General features: G+C 36.0%; 1 protein-coding gene across 1 annotated transcript in view; it reads left to right on the forward strand.

Moving 5' to 3' along the window:
• The window catches only part of kcnh7b (potassium channel, voltage gated eag related subfamily H, member 7b), a 68,562-nt gene that overhangs the window by 34,650 nt on the left and 12,282 nt on the right, over nucleotides 1-21,630 (forward strand). Inside the window, exons 5-9 of the mRNA XM_087804412.1 lie at nucleotides 1,079-1,290; nucleotides 10,847-11,272; nucleotides 16,228-16,627; nucleotides 19,976-20,175; nucleotides 20,267-20,269. Of these exons, the coding sequence (XP_087660538.1) occupies nucleotides 1,079-1,290; nucleotides 10,847-11,272; nucleotides 16,228-16,627; nucleotides 19,976-20,175; nucleotides 20,267-20,269 (1,241 nt within the window). The remainder of the gene's footprint in view (nucleotides 1-1,078; nucleotides 1,291-10,846; nucleotides 11,273-16,227; nucleotides 16,628-19,975; nucleotides 20,176-20,266; nucleotides 20,270-21,630) is intronic.

The raw sequence follows: 21,630 nt of genomic DNA on the forward strand, positions 1-21,630 counted from the left end.
GTGTGTATGTGTGTTTCTGGTTGTGTGTACATGTGTCTGTCTGTGTGTGTGTGTACGTGTGTGTGTCTGTGTGTGTCTCTGGTTGTGTGTACATGTGTCTGTCTGTGTGTGTGTATGTGTGTTTCTGGTTGTGTGTACATGTGTCTATCTGTGTTTGTGTGTGTGTGTGTGTGTCTGTGTGTGTCTCTGGTTGTGTGTACATGTGTCTGTCTGTGTGTGTGTGTATGTGTGTTTCTGGTTGTGTGTACATGTGTCTGTCTGTCTGTGTGTGTGTGTGTGTGTGTGTGTGTGTGTGTGTGTGTGTGTGTGTCTGTGTGTGTCTCTGGTTGTGTGTACATGTGTCTGTCTGTGTGTGTGTACATGTGTTTGTCTGTGTGTGTCTCTGGTTGTGTGGCAGTGTGTGTGCGTGTCTCTTGGTGTGTGTCTGTGAGTTTGTCAATCTGTGTGTGTTGCTCTGTTTGTCTGTCTCCATGTACGTCGTCTGCGAGTTTTGGCCTCTGTGTGTGTTGCTCTGTTTGTGTGTTTTTGTGCCTTTGTCTCTTTGTATGTCTGTCTCTGTTTGTGTGTCCGTCTGTGTATGTTTTTTTCTGTTTGTGTGTCTGTCTCTCTGTGTGTATGTCTGTCTCTCTGTGTGTTTGTCTCTATTTGTGTGTCTATCCGTGTGTTTTTCTTTTTGTCTGTGTTTTGTGTGTCTGTGTGTGTCTTTGTGTCTGTCTATTTCTCTCCGTGTCTGTCTCCATGTACGTCTGTGTGTTTGTGCCTCTGTGTGTGTTGCTCTGTTTGTGTGTTTTTGTGCTTTTTTTCTCTGTGTGTATCTCTGTCTCTCTGTGTGAATGTCTGTCTCTGTGTGTGTCTGTATCTCTTACTGTTTTCTAAATTACATTTTTTAACATTTTCCTTTAATATCATATATTGTAATATTAGCTCGTTTATATTTATATAATCAGCTAGATTTGATGATCAAAGCTGAAGGTAAATGGCAACAACAAGCAAAGATTTGTTCTTTATTTGCTGCTATAAATATTAGCTCCGCAAATCCTCGATTCATTCTCATCCTGTCCTGGTTCTGCACCTCCAGGTCCTCTGAACCACGTGAAGTCCAGCCTGCTCAGCTCCACGTCGGACTCCAACATCAACAAGTACAGCACCATCCACAAGATCCCCCTGATCGCGCTCAACTTCAACGAGGCCGGAGATAAGAAGACGCACTCGCCGCCGACGTCGGAGAAAACCATCATCGCGCCAAAGGTCAAGGACAGGACGCACAACGTGACGGAGAAAGTGACACAGGTGAGGCCGTGCATCCTTTGAACGGATCATAGACTCATTGTTAGGTGGATCAGTGGGAGCTTTGATCTGAGGATTAGGTCTCATGATAAAACTGTGGTTTTCGCAGATACATCATCTGTATCAATAAAGGGCGCTTGAGTCCACACTCACGGGTGCTACAGAGTTTCTTTTTACGCTCAAAATGACCACCATGAACTGCTCTTTGATCTGTGGAATAATCCTTTTTGTTTGATCTAAAAGGTCGTGCACTAACTACTGACTTTTTATCAGTGACTCAATTGTTCTTTTTATCATTTAGGTTTAGGACTGAATTAGAAGCTAAAATATTGAAAATATATAAATAAAAAGTTGCAAGTTCTCCAACTATTTTGGACTTTGCAGCTTCCTCAAATTTTTCGGAAACCATCACTTTTGGTCGAAAACTACACCAGCACCCTGTCGTCCATGCAGATTAAAGGGACAATAAAATGTTAAAAAAATATGTTTACATAGTCTTTGTATTTTTCATTTTAAATATTTTTTGCGGTTTTGTATCTTATAAAAATCTCATAAAATGAAAATCTCATATCTCATAAAAAGTAATTTAACTAGTACTCTATAAGCTCACTTGAAGCCTGAATACACACTAGTGGGTTTCTGATAGCCGCAAAACTAACAATATTTGAAAGTGAAGGTTCTAAATCTGCCACAGTGTGGATGATCTAAGAACTCACTTACTCACTTATTTTTTAAAGAGTGTATGAATATATATATATGCACTTAAATATCGTGATAGCGTTTTTCTTCACAATACCTTATTATTTTTTTCCAGCTTTCAAATCATATTTAATTTTGCATCATAGTACTTTGTTGGTTTGTTTTTTAACAAAGTGTGTATAATTTTGAATTTACAATTTACACTCGTATATATGCAGTGTTCGTTCATTTTTCTTGCAATTAAACTTCTGTCCGCCAGATAGCATCGTCCAGTACTTCCCACGGTAAAGGAACAATAAAATCCTGCAAGATCCCAGTGATGACTGAGGACAAGAGGATACAGTCGACTCCAGCAGCTTTTTAAAGCTGATGTTTGGACGTATTTTGGTTTCAAAACTAATGAAAGTAGTTACGACTTCGTCAAGAGTCATGTGGTCTGTAAATTCTGCAACACTAGAGTTGAGTACTCGACAATACTACAAATATATCCTTGTTACTACAGTATAACAATATATCATATTGTTGCCACTGTATCGTATCACCAGATTCTTGTCAATACACACCTCTAAAAATAACAGAATCATTTCTCCCCACCGATCTGTGTATCAATGTCACAGGGAAGGAGGGGTGGAGTCTTTCCCAGCTACTAAGGGTGAGAGGCAGGTTCACAGAGGCAGCAGAAGTAGCAGAAAACATACTTTCACATTTGTTTTTTTGTTGTTTTTTTTATCTTAAAGCTGTCGTAGAAGACGATGCATCATTTTGAACATCATAAATCACTTAACCTCAGGTGAGATTAAAACGTCTCACATTTAGGTTCGTCACCATATGTGATGAAGTATTTGCACAGTTTTGGTTCGTAAACACGGGGAAGTTGGCTTGTAAATCACCCCCAAAAATATTAAATTCAACATCTTCAATTGACACGTAATTTCATGGCGTGATTCATATTAATGTAGTAAAATTGAGGTTCTGTGTTGAACATGATTTATTTCAAATGAGAAGCTGCAGCCACCAGCTGAGACCATAAATGTATGCAGAGTGTAAGGAAGACGTGTGTGGGGGGGGGGGGGGGGGGTTCACTGTCTTGCTCGGCTAATTGCTTAAGGAAGATAAATGAAGTGATGAAAATTGTGTTTAATTTTAACAAATCAATGTGCACCTACAGGCCCGCGAGGTCGAGCTCCCTTCGTGAAACGCATCACGTCACGTTGTCGACTGGTTTAGTGACAAGTCAAGGACGTCCGTCACGTCCATCACGCTGTCGCTCATACAAATGTGCCTCCTGGACCCACTCACGGTTCGAAGAAAAGCAGCTCGGTGTACTTGAGCATTACATGTATTAATAACTAATAATCCACTCTTTATCTCCCGGTATAGAGTTTTAAAAATAGACCCAATTGTTCTTGGATAACAATTAAAGAACTATTTCTTTTCATTGCTATGAGTCTCACTGTGGTGTCTTTATAAACGGTATTAACTTATAAGCTATTTTTAAATTTATATTCATGGCATAAAACAATCCTCGATGCATTTAAAAATGGCTTTAATTCTGATCTACAGAAATAAATATTAAAAAGTAAAACTAGAAAAACTCTAAATGAAACACAAACTAAGACAAAGCTGATCATTTTCCACCTTTTTTTTAATCCAATATTTTCGCCCCAAATGTAATACTTTTGTTTAATTTGAAATCTTTTTTAGCATTTGAAATGCTGATTGGACAGCAAGACTTCTGACAACCCTTTAAAGTTCTTTGAGCAAACTAAACCTTTAAAATATTTGTGGATCCAGATGGATATTCGGAATAAAAAAAGAAATAAAATAATTCTGAAAATTTGATTGAAATTTTTTAATTAATTATTTTGCTGACAGACCAATAACTTATCACATTAAAATGAAACTTCATACCTTTGGGATCGAGATGGTTATACAGAATGAAACTTAATTTTCCTGAAAATGTTTTTTGAAATGTGTTAGTTAATTCCTTTTTTAGTTATTTTCGGACAGTAAGCTAATCACATCAGGGTCACATACCGAACCTTTAAAAAATGTTCGGATTCAGATAGTGATTCAAAATAAAACAACTTTTTCTGAAATTTCCATTGAGCTGTGTAAATTATTTTTAAATGTATTTATTTTTATTATTGTAAATAGAAAACACATACTCTCTGAAAATGACAGTGAAATCTGTCAGTTTGTTTTTGAGGTATTTTGTTAACAGACCTACAGATAATAACATACTAATCACATACCAGTTTAAAAAAATGTTCGGACTCAGATAGTGATTCAAAACTAAACAAAACCACTTATTCCTCAAAATTTTGTAGAAATTTGAGTGCCAGTGAGCTAACCACATGACGATCACATACCAAACCTTTCAAAGATTCTTGGATCCAGATGGTAATTCATGACAAGAAAACTACTGAAAATGTCATTGAGATCTTTTAACTAGTTTTTGTGTTTTTTTGCTAAAAGACAGAGATTACAATCGCATAAGTTCTACTACAACAACTACTAATGAACAGTGAAACCGTCAGGTTTTAATAGCAACAACGGAAACATCGACAACATAAACGACTATTACACTCACAACTTCACTGTATTTCACGCATAACTACCTCTAATTTAAGAGCAACAAAGAAATGTAAATAAAAAATAAAACAATTTCTTCTTCCATGACAAAATTCCAAAGCTGTGTAATAATAACGAATGGCTTTAGGAAAGAGTTGACGTGACATTAAATATTTGATTCGATCTAAGGCTTCATAGTTAAACGGCTTATATAATCCGTCCAGCGGTGTCCACTGACAAGCTGCTCCGTCAGACCTCTGATCCGGACACAGGAGTGGGTCATGAGACGCTCCATTTCCACATCTTTCAGCGCATCGCTCTCATTTATAAATAAGGACAAACCATCACGATGATTAGACCGTCGTCTTTCCATGCTGCCTGCAGTCTGGAGACCCCACCGAGACGTGAACGGGGGGCATCTACTTCCTGACTGTTAGCGCTGCCAAATCTATAATTCATGTGCTGAACACGGGGGAATATATAACCAACAGCAGGACACTCCATCCTCAACCTCGCTTATTCGCCCATTTCCTCTTTTCTTTGTCAAGTGTGTCTTGGAAAAACCAAAACAGAGTAAGGAGCTGGAATTTCTCTGCACACTGAATAATTCAAAAGCACTTTCATCAAGTCATGTTTTCACCAGTTGAAAAGCAATTATAGGTAGTTGTTGGGAAAACTTTGCAGACGTACTGATGCTTATTTTTTGACCTAATGTATTGGAGGAAGTCGGCGTCGGACACGTTTGATTTTGAAGGAGTCGAACCATCTCCTGTCACACTCGGGTTGGCTGTTGCTTTGCTAACGAGACAGTCGAAGTTTCCAAAAACAGAGGGAAAATAAAAATGGAAAAATACCAGGCGGCCAGAAATCCTCTCGAAACTTTTCTAATGAAGGAAATATATTCATTTAAATAATAAAAAACCTAAACCTCCAGAGAGAATATGTCTCACGTCTCTGAACTAGTTTCTGGTAAAAAAAAATAAAAATAAAAATGCACGACTCTTTTTGGATGATTGAGCTTCAGTTTTTCAACATTTAATATTTCACCTCCTTCAATGTTTTCTTCATATGTTTAACAAAACGATGTATATTTACTGTATATGGTTTTGGAAATGTTATGTTTATTTTAAAAATAAGCGTTTTATTACTGGTCGTTTTAATCCAAAGCTATTGACAGTGGTTTTGCACAGTGGTCCCTAACCTCTGGTCAGGGGATCTGTACCTGGCCGTGAGAGATCGAAATGATAATTTATATTAAAACTGCCTGAAAGGTGTTTGGTTCTTAAACAATTTTGTAAGATTAGTCTATGATTCTTGAGAACTCAAGTTGCTCGGTTCAGTCAAGTTTACTCTACTACTAAAAATATACCTTAAAACTAGTAAAAATGAGTGAAACACAAACTCTATATGATTTATGTTGGTGGTCAGTTTGACAATATTCTGCCGAAATTAAACCATGGTGCTAAAAATGTTCGGGATCAACATGTAGTTTAGCATGTAGCGCCATAAGTAAGCTAGGACTTACCACCCCAAGGATGCTAACTAGATAGTAAGTTTACATTTGGTATTGTTTCTCAGTATTGTAATATGAAAAAAAGTAAATAAAATTAGAATTTTCTGACGCTGTGTTTTCTTTCGTGAGACAGAAAGATGGTGTGATAGTCGATGGATAGTAGATACATAACTAAAATTAAGTTTGTTCCACAGTATTGCAATACTAAAAGTAAATCTCAATAGCTATCTGGAATTCAAATCAAATAGCATATTTTGTTCTTTGCAAAAGTTTTGCAGGATTTTGGTTTTACTATGAATAAAGGGTGTGTATTGGCAAGAATCATGTGTTGGATATGTATCACGATACACTGACAATGATACGATATATCGTGATACTGTAGTAACAAGGATATATTTGTAGTATTGTCGAGTACTTGACTCTGGTGTTGCAGAATTTACAGACCACATGACTCTTGATGAAGTTGTAACTACTTTAATTTGTTTTGAAACCAAAATATGTCCAAATATCAGGTTTAAAATCTGCTGGAAATCGACTGTATCCTCTTGTCCTCAGTCATTGCCGTCATGATATTTAATTGCTCCTATAGTTACAAACGATGTAATGATTGCTGCCATCTAGCAGCTTTAGGTTTATTTGCAACACAAAAATGAAAAAACGCTGTGGATATTTTTGTGTTAATCGTAAATAATAAATAACAAATTATTTTATTTTATACACACTTTATTAAACTATAAACCATTAGAGAACTTTGATAAAAAAAATATATATATAAAAAATATTTTAAGAAAAAGAAAAACTCGACTCAATGCTGTGTAATATCGACAAAGTGTACACATTTTTTTTAATATCGATATAATATATTTAATATATACTGCAGTTTTTAGTCAAATAACTAATTTTTTTTAAATTGAAAAACTGTATTTGATCCGTTCTGTTTTTTTCATTCAAATAATTTTGCAAGGAAAAAAAGGGATAAAACAATGTTTGGACTGAATAGCACTTAACTAAAGTGAGTCTTGTCGTGACCTCTGACCTTGGTCCTCCTAGGTGTCCTCATGGTAGAAATATACTCGTGTTGGTCTCTAAACATCTCCTGGGAAACGCTGACAATGTTTTTCATTCAAGCTCTTGGCTTGTTCTGCTAAATGACTCCGCAGGGATCCAGACACAGAGCAACGTGAACCAAAATCTTGAAAGAAATAAACAGTCGCAACATTTCCTCATCATAACGCAGTCGGAAGAAATCTGAAGACGTGTTTGTCAGGAGTTAATACTCGCCGACCACACTCAGAGCAGCTCATATTGGACTGTAACAGACTTACATGAAACATATCCACCATGACAGTTTTATGAGATATCCTCTCTTGCTCACTGAGGCGAGGCGGGATTGCTCCAACAACCTCCAATTATTTAAACACAGATTGGATTAAAATTGGATGCACTGCACAGATCATTAGAGATAAGACGACCTTTTTTTTTTTTTTTTTTAAATCCTCTGGTAATTAAAACATTGGTCCGATCTCTAGCTGAGTCAGCGATTATTCAGGAAGTCGAGGACGTGTTTTTACCTGCTGGACTGAGTTGTTGTTCGCAGCATGTGTCATATGTCGTGCAACTGCCAGATAAAGACGCTATTTTAAGTTGTTTTTGTTGTAATTATACCAGACTTTGCCAGGATTTCTTTCTGTAATGGTAGAAGATGGATGAATTCTTTTTATTTCGTAATAAATCCATAATTTACTGAACATTTTTCTTCATTTTGTGCAGATTCTAATGGAATATTTAGCGAAAAGCTCTTGTCTTGATGCGTTTCTGTGGCAACCTTAAGCTGGAAAAGATTTTCTGTTTTGTATGATGAGTTAATTGATGTAATTCTTAACAGAAATTTTGGAAAAAAAAGAAGGAAAATGGACGTTCCAAGTAACTCTTGTAGGTAATTGTAAGTAAGTAATGGTTATTTGTAAAGCGTGATTCTAGGGTCACAAAGCGCTTCAACAATCAAAACAATACACAGTCAAAATATATACTTGAAAGATCAAGACACATAAGACAGAAGTCCCAGTTCTCTTCTCTGGTCCGGAAGTGTGTTCAGGAACCATCAGTAGATTCTGATCCACAGACCTCAGAGCCCGAGCTGGGGTGTAAGACCGGATCAGATCACTGATGTAAGGAGGAGCCTGAATAGATCTGAAAGTAAGAGCCAGCATTTAAAAATGTATCCTGAAAGAAACTGGCAGCCAATGCAAAGTTTTAAGGATCGGGGGGAAATGTGAGTTCTTCTACTAGAGCAGGTCAGAATTCTCACTGTAGAGTTTTGTATCAACTGCAGGCCAGACAGCTCCTTATAAAAAATAAACAAAAATAAACTGTTACAATGGACTAACAAGAAGACACAAACACATGGATCACAAGCTGCAGATCCAGTTGTAACGTAATTTTAATTATATAGAATCTTTTAAATTCAATATAAAAATTATAGTTCCATCATGAATCGACACTTTATAGTGTGATTTTATAATTCCATCAAATTAAAAAATACTTTTCTAAATTCAATTTTAATTAGTATTATTTTTAATTAAATATAAAAGTATTGTGTCAATGTAATAACAAAATGATCCTTTTAATATTCATATAAATATTCATATTCAATTCAATTAAAATAATAAATAAAAATGAATATTAATGCTAATGCAATACTAATTTGTAATAAAACAAACTAATACTAATTGTTATTGAATTTAATTATTTAAAAAAAATAATTAAATGCTTAAAATATACAACATTTCAATAAATAAATTCAAGGTTTTGACAGTTGAACTGCTAAATTAAACCCTACAATATTCTGATGGCTCTGATATACTTCTGTGCTCCAACCCCTACTTTTTTGTGTCTTCATTACAACGAAGCCAAAGAACCACTCGATGAAATAGACCCAAGAAAGTATCTGCTGGGCTGAGAAGCTGTTAAACACAGCAGAGAAATGACTCCGGGCTCCTCCAGCTGCAAGCACTGCATCATCTCCCGTCACCAGCTCTGATCTGGTTCATGGCGTTCGCGCTCACTCAGCAAACCACTGCATTAAAAAGGTTCCAGGTCTTTATTGAGGGTTTGGGAGACCGGCCTGTGTTCTCGGTAAATGTCAACCCTTCACGCTTTTTTAAATGTCAAACATTTAATGATCCTGGTACTACACTCACTTGGTCAAAGTGCTGGCTTTTGACCTTTGACCTTAAATAACCAGCTCCTGTTAGCAAGTGCCACGTTTAAATTGCTCTTGTTTAATTCAACCTCTTTGATACTGAGGTATTTGTTATCACAGTCGTCTTCTGCTTCTACCTCAACATCATTTTTTTCATCGTCCACATTTTTGAAACTGTTATATTCATTCATTATATCAAGAATTTTTCTGTTAATTGAGTATTTTTGTTCCATATTTTTCAAAACAATTGATGTCATTTTCCCAGAGTTGTATATTATTTTATGCAAATAATCTGAACAAAAAATATTATCCTTACTTTTGAGATTCTTGCTTCTTATTGTAATTTAAAATAAATTCTCTTTGTCTCAATATTTGGGCTTTTTTTATGTGAAACATTTACAAGGTTTATATTTTGGAGGTTTTTACTTTGTACTGCTTGAGATAATTGCTTTTTATCACCATTTTTTAAATCAAATTCTCATTGTATCAATATTTTTTTTATTTTTTGGGGTAAAATTTACAACCGAGGGGGTTTTCCCTTAAATGCGTATTTGGTTGATATCTTTCAAAATTATTTATATGTTATGACAGTTTTTTCCTTTCCATATATATATTTACTGAAAATATTCTGCCTTATTTTATTGTCATTTGAGCTAAAATTCCTATTGTATCAATATTTAACTTTTTTTCTGTGTAACATTTATACCCTTTATATTTAGGGGGGGTTCTGTGCATAATTCATATCTACCACAATTATCTTTTAAAAGATATTTGTGTACTGACATGTTTTCCTTTAAAATAATTGTATATTATTTTAGACAAATGATGTATGATGTGTGTCTCAATATTTTCCCCTGAAATGCATAATTTGTTTCATATAAAACAATGTTTTTCTTTTCCAGGGTTTTTTAATTATTGAGACAAAACGTTTATTTTATGTAAAATCTTTGTCCTTCTTCTAAGATTATTGCTCCTTGTTTTTTTAATGCCTCACGTTTTTGTTTTGTATTATTTACTACTTAAATACTCACTTTGAAAAGTTCATATTTTGAACATTTTCCCATCATCTACATTTTTAGTAGATGAAATAATATATAAATTGTCCTGTTGTCCAATCCCATTAATGTCATTTTAACTCCGTTTTTGAGCTATTTTGGGAACAGAATGATAAACAGGATTCATCAGTCGTAATATTGCGTCACTTGACTGTCTTTATTTTAAACATTATTGTTAATATTTTCACCAAAATATTTATGAATCTGCGAGTTTGTATGTTTCCTTGTGCATGGGTGGGTTTACTCCGGGCACTCTGGTTTCCTCCCAAAGTCCAAAAACGTACATTGATGACTTAAGGTGGGAGTATTTTTTTGAGTATTGTTTTGATTGTTTAAGTGCTTTGTGACCCTGGTCTCGAAAAGCGCTATATAAATAAATATTACTTACTTACTTACTTACTTACTATTTGTGTGACCCTGTTCAGAGAGTCTCCTGCCTCTCGCCCTTAGTAGCTGGGATAGGCTTTCAACCGCAATAATGGAATACAAAAAAGATTATTTTTTTTCCAAATCCAGGTTCTGTCTCTCGGAGCGGACGTGCTGCCGGAGTACAAACTCCAGACGACCCGCATCGACAAGTTCACCATCCTGCACTACAGCCCCTTCAAGGCGGTGTGGGACTGGCTGATCCTGCTGCTGGTCATCTACACGGCCATCCTCACGCCGTACTCCGCCGCCTTCCTCCTCAACGACCAGGAGGAGCAGAAGAGGCGCGAGTGCGGCTACTCCTGCAGCCCGCTCAACGTGGTGGACCTGATGGTGGACATCATGTTCATCATCGACATCCTCATCAACTTCAGGACCACCTACGTCAACCAGAACGAGGAGGTGGTCAGCCACCCGGCCAAGATCGCCATCCATTACTTCAAGGGCTGGTTCCTTATCGACATGGTGGCGGCCATACCCTTCGACCTGCTCATCTTCGGCTCCGGATCGGACGAGGTATGTTTTTTTCCCGAGCGCTTGAACATCCCTGTTATCTATTTACGAAGACTGCAGAACCGCTGCTTAGAGCTGGAATCTTTCTGTCTCGGCTCTGAAAGGATTACTTTAAATTGCATGATTTTTTTTTTTTTTGAATGGTCCTCATTCTAGATTCCATTTAGATGGATTAATGGCTTACCAAATGGCAATCAATGATGCATTTATGTGAGGAGCCGGCCAACAGCGCTGTGCGCCCGGCTTACATGCAGATGTGAGATGTCCATTGGTCGGCGGGCTGCCAGGCCGGCTGGCTCGTCCGTCAGGGGGGATCTGCCCCCTCGCGCTCTGGATCCACTTCAGCGCTTTATCGTGCTTTTGTAGGCCCTCCATTACACTGGGAAAGCTCCTGATTATGAAGCATAATCATCTTTTCCGACCCGACTGCTGAGTCATTTCTGTCAATGACGACGATTATTTAAAAAAAAAAGTTTGCAGTTTGTTTCGGTCGGGATTACGACCCGTACCATTGTTCGTTTACCATTGTCTTTAATGCGTTTTTTTTTTTTGGGACTCTTTTCTTCTCTCATTCAGCCGCCCGTCTCATTCAGAGAATAAAGCCAGGGCGGTAGACAGATGGTTCCCACAAGGTTCATTTAATTCAGCAGCTTAACAAGATGGTTTTAACACACGAGCGCTAAAGCCATTGAAGCTGTGGGAAGAAAGTATCCAATGTCATCTTGCCCTCGCGTAGCCTCGGGCACAAGAGTTCCTTTTTTTTTTTTTTTTTAATCCACACAACGAGTCGGAATGTGTCGGAAATTCCTGATATTATGTAACCGGGGGAAGTATTATGTAGTCGGGAAAGGACTTATGAAAACGTTGCCATTCACAAACTGCAGTATTGCACATTTATAAGTGTTTCTCCTCCCATAATAATAAACAAAAATACACTAAAATACTCTTCAAAAACAGACAAATAATCAAATATATAAATAACCAAACCAAAGATTATATTAAACAGTGCAAATGATCATTTCAAACAAAAAATAAAAACATCTGTACTACTTTAATTGGTACGAATCAGTTGGAAAAAAATACCTGAACAACACATTTACGTAATTAAACTAATCTGGTACGTGTGAAAACTTGTTGTTTTTTCAAGCAAGTTAAAGAATCCTTGTTTAGAATTTATTTTAAAGACTGCCTTATCTTTTCCCAATTAAAGGAAGGAAAAAACATCTTTCCCCTTGTGAAAAAATGGATCTTTTTTAAGCAGATTTATTTAAAAAAAGAAAGTTACTTTGTTACTTTTTCTATATCTAAAAAAAATGAACATCTCTCCATTTTGAGCATCATTTCCGGTTATAGGAGCTGCACCAGGGTCTCCTCCTTCATCCATCTTTCCACTCATGAATCCTTTCGTCTTTCTTCTCCTCCTTCTTTATCCAACATGTTTACTTTGAGTCATTCACCATGTATGTCAGCACCATCTCCAATAACGCCTCCTTCCTTTCCATTATCCTTGGGAAACAAAAATCTAAAACATATATTACAAATCTGTTCATTTAATCTGCTTAATTTCAAAAGCCTCTGAAAAGTGGTTTTAAGATATTATCATATTGAAATATTTATCACTCACAATTTTGGCAATAAAGCATCACACCAGTCCTGAAGCACATAAAATATTAATTGTAATTGTATCACTGATGGTTATCACTGCATGCATGAGGAAGGAATATGAGTATATGAGAGATTTATTTGTGCCAGGAAACCGGTCTTTAAAGGAGTAAACGTAACGTCTGACCTTGAGGATAGTAACTTATCGAAAAAAAATTGTTGTTAGAAACTTTTAAAGCCAGATAACTATCTTGCTTGTTAAATTATGAGGATGATATAATGGCGAACTAACAGCTCAGTGCTTCAAAAAGAAGTGAGAGAGACATTTAAACTCTTTTACTTTCTCACTTGTATACAAGTAAACCAATGTGTGTTTGAACCAGATCAGATTTCTATTCTTTGTTTAATTAAACTGTGAGTCGGATTCCTAACCCGAAACCGCTCAGTCTGTAAACATTGAGGTGTGACACTAAATTCCCCAATCAAAACCGCCATCTTTTTCCCATAAATATAAAATGTTTTAAAACAAAGTTTAGCTTTACCGTTCAAGTGTAGTCCTCTAAGTTCTCCTACAAAGTAATACTTAGGACAATCCATCATTGAAGTGGTCGGTTTCAGTAGAAAATAAAGAAAAATATCCTCCATAAAGTCGTCCGGGCCGCTATGGATTGGTCTCCAGAACATGAACGCTGATTGATTTATCCAAAACACAAAACCCAAAGATCCAATTACAAAGAGACAGAGACGAGATCTGCTCCGTGACTTTTTCTCTGTACTCGGTCGTGCAGGTACATTTCAAATTTAATTGAACTTTTATTAGATTGTGGAACACTCCCTGTGGTTTATCTGAGCGAACACACACGATGTGCTGACATGATATTTTAATTGCATCATTATATTGTCTGAATCTGAATAACACTTTCATCTTTACATTCAGTGTCAGTTTCCCATCTGTGATGTTGCTTCTGTTCATTTCCTTGAATTGACTATGTTATTACTATGTGGATACTTAACGATACAAATGAAAATGTTACTTCATGGTGTGTTTGTGACAAGATCATTCTTTTGCAGCATCAGTAGCGTCTAGTATTTTAGGAATGGATGCGATACTTAAATTTAATGTTTTTTTTGTCCAAAACTATAAATTCTCAGCTGGTTGTTAAGTTCGTATAATCTTTTCATAATAAATAAATGAATGTTAAGGTATTTCTGGAAGGATTTTACTTTGGCAGTGACTCTCTGTGGAGCAAAATAATGTAATTGTTGAATAATATACTTTAAAATCGATAGCAACACTAATAGTATAGTAGAAATTATCGTTTATATTCCGTATTTGTTCCTTTCGCTTCAACTTAAGATCTGTAATTACTGGAAAAAACCCTGTCAACTGAGTTTAAATGAGAAATTTTGCCTTAATTAAAAGATTTGGTGCTGAGTTTTACTACTGATATTTACTGATGTGATACAGAAACACTTTTATCTCAGTCTTGCTACACATCAAGTGCATTTATTGCCCTATGGTTATCATTTTTGTTGTTGAATTTCTTCACATTCTGCTGTAATAAATAATGCATCAGATGATGCTTAGTTACAGGTATGTTTAAATGTGTAATTATAAAGAATAGCATTTGTTTTTTTTATTTTCGAAGGCAATTATATTGACTCCAATGAGGAAAAACATGTTGGTGTCACGCAATTGCTGTCGCAACAGGATCAATGTGTGCAAGTTTGATCAGAAAAAAAAATCTGTCAGTATGTTAGATAAAGTAAAGTGAAAATGATTAAATACATTTTGTAAAACGAATGAAAATCTTCTGGTTTTCCATCTAGACCAGGACAAACTGTTCCATCACGGATCGACAAGGTATAAATCAGGCTTAAAGCAGACTCATTATGGACAACATTAGCTGGTCATAATGTTTTGCAAAATTACTTTCTGTCCAGTATCCAGCGGAGGAGCGTATCGATCGCCGTGCTTCTCTCGTGTGTTTCCATCCTCATTACCGTTAATCCAGTGACTTGTTAGCGTTAATCATCAGGGACGTTTGTTGTTCTACCAACAAATCTACCCCATGAAGACTTGACCTTGACGTTAACTTGCACTTCATATGATAAAATACACTTGGTTTAATCAGCTGGTTTTCAAATACCGCTATTTATGCCGTCCTTGTGTGACGCTCCTGTTCGGTGTGTGGACATTCAGACGAGCCTTTCTTGGACTTGGCAGGAAAACTGGGAGCTGGTTCTGTTTGTAATTTGTCATCATCAGCGGTGAGGGGCGAGCGTCTCTCGCGTACAGGACATTAACTTCCCTTTCAAAGGTCGCGTTGTAATTGTCAGGTAGAGAAACGACCGCGCTGTTAGCAATGGCGGTTAGTGTTCCTTAAAGACACCGCTGATGACACCGAGCGCATCACGCTCCCCCGTCTGAACCTCTCAATGTGTACGACTCTGAGCTTCAAAAGTGAGAGTTTGTTCGTCAAAGTATTTTGTCTCGATCTCGGTTTTCATGATTCGTTACTGTCTCTAAGCTGGGGCTGTGTATTGGCAAGAATATGTGGTACAATACGCTATATTGCAATACTGTAAGAACAATGATATATGTGTAGTATTGACGAGTACTTGACTCTGGTGTTGCAGAATTTGACGAAGTTGAAACCGCTTTCATTTGTTTTGAAACCAAAATATGTCCAAACATCAGCTTTAAAAGCGGCCTGAGTTGACTGTATCCTCTTGTCCTCAGTCATTTCCGGGATCTCAGAGGATTTCATTGTTCGCTTAGATGTGGAGGACGTTAGGACTGATGCCATCTAGCGGCCGGAAGTTTAATTGCAACACAAAAATGAACAAACAGTGTTTATATTTATTTATGTTTATTTTATGTTATTTGTAAATAAGAAAATCAATTTATTTTATTCACAATTTATTTGACATATCATTGGTTAACAATGATAAAAATAAAAAATGATTTAAAAGACAAGGAAAAAAAGAAAAAAAAAGATCGGTACAGTGCTGTTGGTTTTTCGGTATACTTATATTTTTCTACACCCCGGTTCCTATGTACTATGTACAGTATATTCATAGCTCCTGAAATACTGCAGTTGTTTTGTTAAAAGTTTTTATTTTTCAATCGTACATTTTTAAAATCCTATTATTATATTTTAAACACATTAAAATAACCTTGATTCCAAATAAAATGTGATTTGAAAGCCAGGGATTAAAAATATATATATAGATATATATATTTTATTATATTTTTTAATTAATTGAATATCAATACGGTATCTTGAAAAAATAAAAGGTATTTTAAATTTCCTTGAACTTCTACTGAAAACCTGACAACTGTCTTTCTTCAGACGACGACTCTGATTGGACTGTTGAAGACGGCGAGGCTCCTGCGATTGGTCCGTGTGGCTCGTAAGCTGGACCGCTACTCCGAGTACGGCGCGGCGGTCCTGATGCTGCTCATGTGCATCTTCGCCCTCATCGCCCACTGGCTGGCGTGCATTTGGTACGCCATCGGCAACGTGGAGAAGCCTTACCTGGAGCACAAGATCGGCTGGTTGGACAATCTCGGGGTGTCGATCGGGAAGAGATACAACTACAGCGACCCCACATCGGGACCCTCCATCAAGGACAAGTATGTCACGGCGCTTTACTTCACCTTCAGCAGTCTGACCAGTGTGGGGTTCGGCAACGTGTCTCCGAACACCAACTCGGAGAAGATCTTCTCCATCTGCGTCATGCTGATCGGCTGTGAGTAGCTCCTGTTGAATGTTGTTGTCATTCAAAAATGTGTCACACAAAATATTGTGTATCTGCCGTTACATTTCTCAAAATAGAGCGAGGTTGTGTGAAGCTAGCATAAGTACAGTGTATCAGAAAAGTGAGTACACCCCTCGCATTTCTGCAGATATTTACCGTATTTTCCACACTATTAGGAATTCCCTCCCATGGTAACGATGTTCAAATTATGTTTAAAAGGCTTCAAGCAGCTGCGCGTGAGACTGGTGTTGTGAGCAGACAAATGTTGAGTGCGCAGCAGAGAAGTTGAGCGCATGTATGACGGCTAGAGTGCGCGTGTATGACATGTTGAACGCACATATATGACTGGTTGAGTGCGCAGCAGAGTGACTTTGAGTGTACAACAACCAAGACACACTCGCTCAAACCGGTGGCAGTAATATCACTCCATAGACGTCCGTCACGATGTGACCAGGTAATGTTCATATACAAGTGGCTTCCGGATTATAAGGCACGCTGTCGTTTTTTGAGAAAATTAAAGGTTTTTAAGTGCGCCTTATAGTGCGGAAAATACGGTAAGTGTATCTTTTCAGGGGCCAACACTGAAGAAATGACACTTTGACACAATAAAAAGTATTCTGTGTTGCTTCCATAATAGGTTACATTTATTTTCCCCTCAGAATAATTAAAAATGTAGCCATTACTAGCTAAACCCCTTGCAACAAAAGTGAGTGCACCCCTTAGTGAACGTTCCTGAAGTGTCAGTATTTGATATGGCCACCAGTATAGTGTCCGGGGTCATTATCATGCTGGAACACTGCCCTGCGACCCAGTTTGCAGAGGGAAGGGATCATGCTTTGCTTTAGTATTTCACGGAGCTGTCATCGAAACACACCTGTGCACACCTGAGACCTGGTAACGAGTCACATGAGGGAAATGACAAGCAGTGCTCAATGTGGACATTTAGGGGTGAACTCACTTTTGTTGCTGGTGGTTTAGACATTAATGGCTGTATATTGAGTTATTTTGAGGGAAGAATACATTTTCACTGTTATATAAACTTTACACAGAATACTTTCCATTGTGTCAACGTGTCCTTTTGTCAGTGTTGGCCGATGAAAAGATATACTTAAATATCTGCAGATATGTGAGGGGTGTACTCATTTATTGGTTTCATTTTTACATTAAAAATATTCAAAGAAGGATTTCATTATTTTATTGAATAATTGATTTAAATTATTTGTATATTGACAGGTTGTTTTTTCTGAATTAAATTTTCAAAATGAATCAAAGAGTACAAATTATTATATATAATTATTGTAGCCATTTTAGGTTAATATATATATATATATATATATATTATATATATAAAGGCATAGAATATTTATTTAATACCAAATTAAGAAAATGTATTGTTGTATTTTTTGAATTAGAATATCCAATTCTGTATGTAAAAAAAAAAAATTAAAAAATGTTGGCGCTATTATAACAACATTTTTTTAGGCTATGAATTAAAAATGGTGAATTTTAAATGATTATTTTTTTAATAATTGTGTTTACAAAATAAAACTCTTCACCTGAATAAAATTCAACCATTGAATTAAATTTTTTGTTGAATTCAATATTTACCAAAAACAATAATTCAATTATTAAACATAACAAAAAGTAGAACCGGTACCACTATGGTACCGACCATCTCTGCCAAAAGTTCGACTGCGTATAATCAATTCCTCTCAACCTCCAACAAGAAGATATAAGATGAAACTGTAATAACATAATAACAACATTGTAATGTGGCTGTAATTACATAATAACAACATTGTAATGTGGCTGTAATTACATAATAACAACATTGTAATGTGGCTGTAATTACATAATAACAACATTGTAATGTGGCTGTAATTACATAATAACAACATTGTAATGTGGCTGTAATTACATAATAACAACATTGTAATGTGGCTGTAATTACATAATAACAACATTGTAATGTGGCTGTAATTACATAATAACAACATTATAATGTGGCTGAAATTACATAATAACAACATTTTAATGTGGCTGTAATTACATAATAACAACATTGGAATATGGCTGTAATTATATAATAACAACATTGGAATGTGGCTGTAATTACATAATAACAACATTGGAATGTGGCTGTAATTATATAATAACAACATTGTAATGTGGCTGAAATTACATAATAACAACATTTTAATGTGGCTGTAATTACAAAATAACATTGGAATGTGGCTGTAATTACATAATAACAACATTGTAATGTGGCTGTAATTACATAATAACAACATTGTAATGTGGCTGAAATTACATAATAACAACATTTTAATGTGGCTGTAATTACATAATAACAACATTGTAATGTGGCTGTAATTACATAATAACAACATTGGAATGTGGCTGTAATTACATAATAACAACATTGGAATGTGGCTGTAATTACATAATAACAACATTGTAATGTGGCTGAAATTACATAATAACAACATTTTAATGTGGCTGTAATTACATAATAACAACATTGGAATGTGGCTGTAATTACATAATAACAACATTGGAATGTGGCTGTAATTGCATAATAACAACATTGGAATGTGGCTGTAATTACATAATAACAACATTTTAATGTGGCTGTAATTGCATAATAACAACATTGGAATGTGGCTGTAATTACATAATAACAACATTGGAATGTGGCTGTAATTGCATAATAGCAACATTGGAATGTGGCTGTAATTACATAATAACAACATTGGAATGTGGCTGTAATTACATAATAACAACATTGGAATGTGGCTGTAATTACATAATAACAACATTGGAATGTGGCTGTAATTACATAATAGCAACATTGGAATGTGGCTGTAATTACATAATAACAACATTGGAATGTGGCTGTAATTACATAATAACAGCATTGGAATGTGGCTGTAATTACATAATAAGAACATTTTATTAATAATAATAATAACAATAATAATCTCTATTTATATAGCGCCTTTCTAGACCAGGGTCACAAAATGTGGCTGTAATTACATAATAGCAACATTGTAATGTGGCTGTAATTACATAATAACAACATTGGAATGTGGCTGTAATTACATAATAACAACATTGGAATGTGGCTGTAATTACATAATAACAACATTATAATGTGGCTAAACTGAATGCTAACCTTTTTCTCTTCATTGGATGCTATATATTTACTATCCTTTACGTGATTGTATCTCATGTACAATATTGTTTTCCTCCAGTTTTTCTGATAAAGCAGTAGTTTCCCATAGTCATTCAAATGTTTACCCGACTGTTTAAGATTGACATCTCATATCTGATTGGCAGCACTCATGTACGCCAGTATCTTTGGAAACGTCTCGGCCATCATCCAGAGACTGTACTCGGGTACGGCCCGGTACCACGCTCAGATGCTCCGGGTCAAAGAGTTCATCCGCTTCCACCAGATTCCCAACCCGCTGAGGCAGAGGTTGGAGGAATACTTCCAGCACTCCTGGACCTACACCAACGGCATCGACATGAACACGGTAAATGACGGCGGATCGCCGACAGAAACTAGCGTCCGGTTCTAAACATCTTGTTTCTTTTTTACTCCCTGCTCTTCGTCTTGGACTCCAGGAGGTAATTTCTATTTTTTTTTTATTTTGTTTAAGTTTTCTTTTCTCAACATGAGAGAGTTCTGTACAACATTGAGCTCCTTTATGTGGTGATCTACTAGTTATTAGGTTTAATAATAATTTTCTCGGTAACTTCAAGGGCAGCAGTAAGCATTTTAATTTCCTTAAGGTCCACATTTTCTCCTGGGATTACTGTGAGGGACCTTCAAGGAGGAGAAGATTTTGAAGAAAAATAACCTTTAGAAAATGAATGAATGAATAACGACTGGATGAATAATTTAAACTTGATTTACTTTATATTTGTATACAGTATATACAGATTGCAATTATCTGTCTAGTTTTTTAAAGGACAAAAAATTGGGCAAAATGAGAAATGAAGTCCTGAAAAAAACATGAATCATTGTGTTGTCTCTGGGTCAAGGTGAACGACCTCCCTGGCTTCCATAAATAACATATGCAGTGGTGGAGGTCGTCCATCGTGACCCTGAAGCAAGACAAAAGATAAAACAACTTTTTTCCCGGCCTTCGGGTCACCTTGACCCCTGAGATAAACACAAAGGTTAGAATACATTTTACGAGTTGAACTATAAGTATAATAAATTATAAAAAGCAGTAACAATATTCAATATTTGCCGTCAGAAACATTTCTTCATAATCAGTATTATTACTCTTCATTAGGGCCGCATAAATACAGTCAAAGGGCCCCCGTCTAGCCCCTAGTCCACACCTTTACATAACTTAAAAACTGGGCTGAAGTTTAAAGTTAAACACGCTGAGCAAGTAAAGACAAATAGTTGCATTTTATCCTGAATAATGTCATGATTTAATATTACTATTGCTAATAAAACACGATAATAGTTGAGTTTGTTTAAACGAGTTATTACCTTGAGTCAACACAGATTTGTAGTTGTTCACCTTTTTATTATAAGTAGATAAACGGACGTGCTTTGAAAAACGTTACATGTAAACCTCTATTTCTTTCACACGCTGGAAAGACCGCAGATTCCCTGAATTGTTTTTTTTCTTTTTGTTCAATCCATTTTTCAAGAGACCCCCCTCTGAGAGGCAGCATGCTGAGGCGGTAGAAACTCGATTTGAGGCACAAACCTCAAGAGCCTGATTCTTGGTCGGCGGCCACTTAAATACCATTTTGAAAAAAAAAACAATAAAAGAGGTAAAAAAGCAAGGGAGGAGGGTTGTTTAACGATGACAAAAATAAAAGATTCAACTTGACAGCGGTACTGGAAAAATAAATCATGTTAGACTCAAAATAATAAAATCCAAGAATAATCCATTTTTTTACATTAATACATACATTTAACCATTATATATATATAAAAAACAGTTGGTGGGTGGTATTGACAC

Source organism: Callionymus lyra, chromosome 12, assembly GCF_982586985.1.
Source record: "Callionymus lyra chromosome 12, fCalLyr1.hap1.1, whole genome shotgun sequence".
In the NCBI taxonomy this organism is placed as follows: domain Eukaryota; kingdom Metazoa; phylum Chordata; class Actinopteri; order Syngnathiformes; family Callionymidae; genus Callionymus; species Callionymus lyra.